Raw genomic sequence first — 1,646 nt, 5'->3', positions numbered from 1 at the left:
GCTGCTCTTGTATTGCTGCCATCAAGTCTGCTAAACTGTAGTTTGATTTTTCCGCCTCTCGTTTCCATTTTTTTTCGTTTTTTTTTTATCCCACTCTCTGACACCAATTTGTTACGTCTCCGTTTGTTAATTAACTTTCCGTAACTTCGTTCCGACGAAACTTGCGACACAAGTTCTTTACTTAATAAAACTGGTTTATTCTTTCCGAATACAACTTTACCGATACACTCAACTTCAACAATCGCGCTAAACAAACGCTATAACAACAAACGTCAATAATACTTCTGACCGCAGATCAGTTACTCACTATCTACACACACATTACATTATCTTCCCCTCTTTTATATACCAGCCTACCCCATCTTGTAAATACTAGAGCATTCGCCAAAGTACAGGATAATTCTAGAAAGTAGAGAGCGTGAGAATCACATGATCTCAATGATGCAACATACCTTTATCAACCCCTGAACTTATCAGTTAGCTCTTTTCATGTTTGATCGACCTCTATTTGACTTTCATGAAGTCATGTGGGATCAATGAATCATGTAGCTATAGGAAATAAATAGCTGAACATGAATATATAGATTATATATAGATTACTGATTAAATTTCCAATTGTGAATACTTGTCTACATGAAAAATCATTAGAATTTTGAATAAATCAAGATTGTCAATCTCTGGACTAACAAAGGTTCTCTATATTACTTTAAAAGTTAAGGTTTAAATGCCAAAAGCTGGTGAAGCATTTGAAACCAGTAGGTCTAAAATTTGTGATAAAAGTCATGTTAACACATTTCTCTTAATTTGACCATTGCTGATTCAAAATTGGAAGTATATAAAATCTTATAAATATTGAGGAGTTTTTTATATTAAAGATGTGTATTCATATCAGCCTTTAGCATATTTAGTATAACTGTAATTGCTAAAAATGACCCAATGAATATAATTTTGTATTCAGACTTTATCAAAATTGCTTCAATCCAGTTATTCTCTGCTTTTAAACAGGTCTTCCAGATGGCTTCTCTTGTGCTTACGACTTGATTGGTACATTTCATGATGAGCTGTAATTTTGTATGACCTGACTAAACTCAAGAAATATTTGGCACAGAAAATATTAAGTGTATGTCAACACATTCTTCCAGAATTTTAACTATTCTGATTGCTAACTTTTCTAAACTATTTTTAAGTACCTAACCATATTTGTTAATAAATCCTGATATCTTATACAAATAAAAATGTTTATCTAAAGACAACTGTTAGTTGTTGAGTGATTTAGCACAAAACACCATTGCATTCACACTTATAAGTATAACATTGATCTTCAGTCAGCTATATCCAGTTTATTGGTTGGTTTAAAGAAATTTATGACTAATCCTGTCTAGGATAAGCTTAAAGGATCCCCTTCGCCATACATTTTCTGCTAAGCAACATTTTAAGTATTTCAAAAGTATGATTACTTTTTGTAAGTCTTAATGACAAACATCTCACTATTAATAAATGTAAAACATTATGAAAGCAAGAATTTACCTGTTTTCAATATCAGCTGAAAAACTGTTCACAAGAACATGGAATAAAAATTTATTTGTACACATACCTGAAAAAAACACCTAGTTTTTACTTATATATATATATATATATATATATAA

The 1,646-nt window shown here is 30.9% G+C and overlaps 1 protein-coding gene across 2 annotated transcripts in view; it reads left to right on the top strand.

The window, feature by feature from the left end:
• Positions 1-1,253, top strand: part of LOC106473181 — a 12,568-nt gene extending 11,315 nt beyond the window's left edge. For both annotated transcript variants that reach the window (XM_013933861.2, XM_013933862.2), the window contains exon 3: positions 1,006-1,253. In XM_013933861.2, the coding sequence (XP_013789315.1) occupies positions 1,006-1,067 (62 nt within the window). In that variant the 3' untranslated portion in view covers positions 1,068-1,253. The remainder of the gene's footprint in view (positions 1-1,005) is intronic.
• The last annotated feature ends 393 nt before the right edge of the window (positions 1,254-1,646 follow it).

Source organism: Limulus polyphemus, unplaced genomic scaffold (genome assembly GCF_000517525.1).
Source record: "Limulus polyphemus unplaced genomic scaffold, Limulus_polyphemus-2.1.2 Scaffold5953, whole genome shotgun sequence".
Classification (NCBI taxonomy): domain Eukaryota; kingdom Metazoa; phylum Arthropoda; class Merostomata; order Xiphosura; family Limulidae; genus Limulus; species Limulus polyphemus.
The sequence above is the reverse complement of the archived record's forward strand: the minus strand, read 5'-3'. Positions and strand labels throughout refer to the sequence as shown.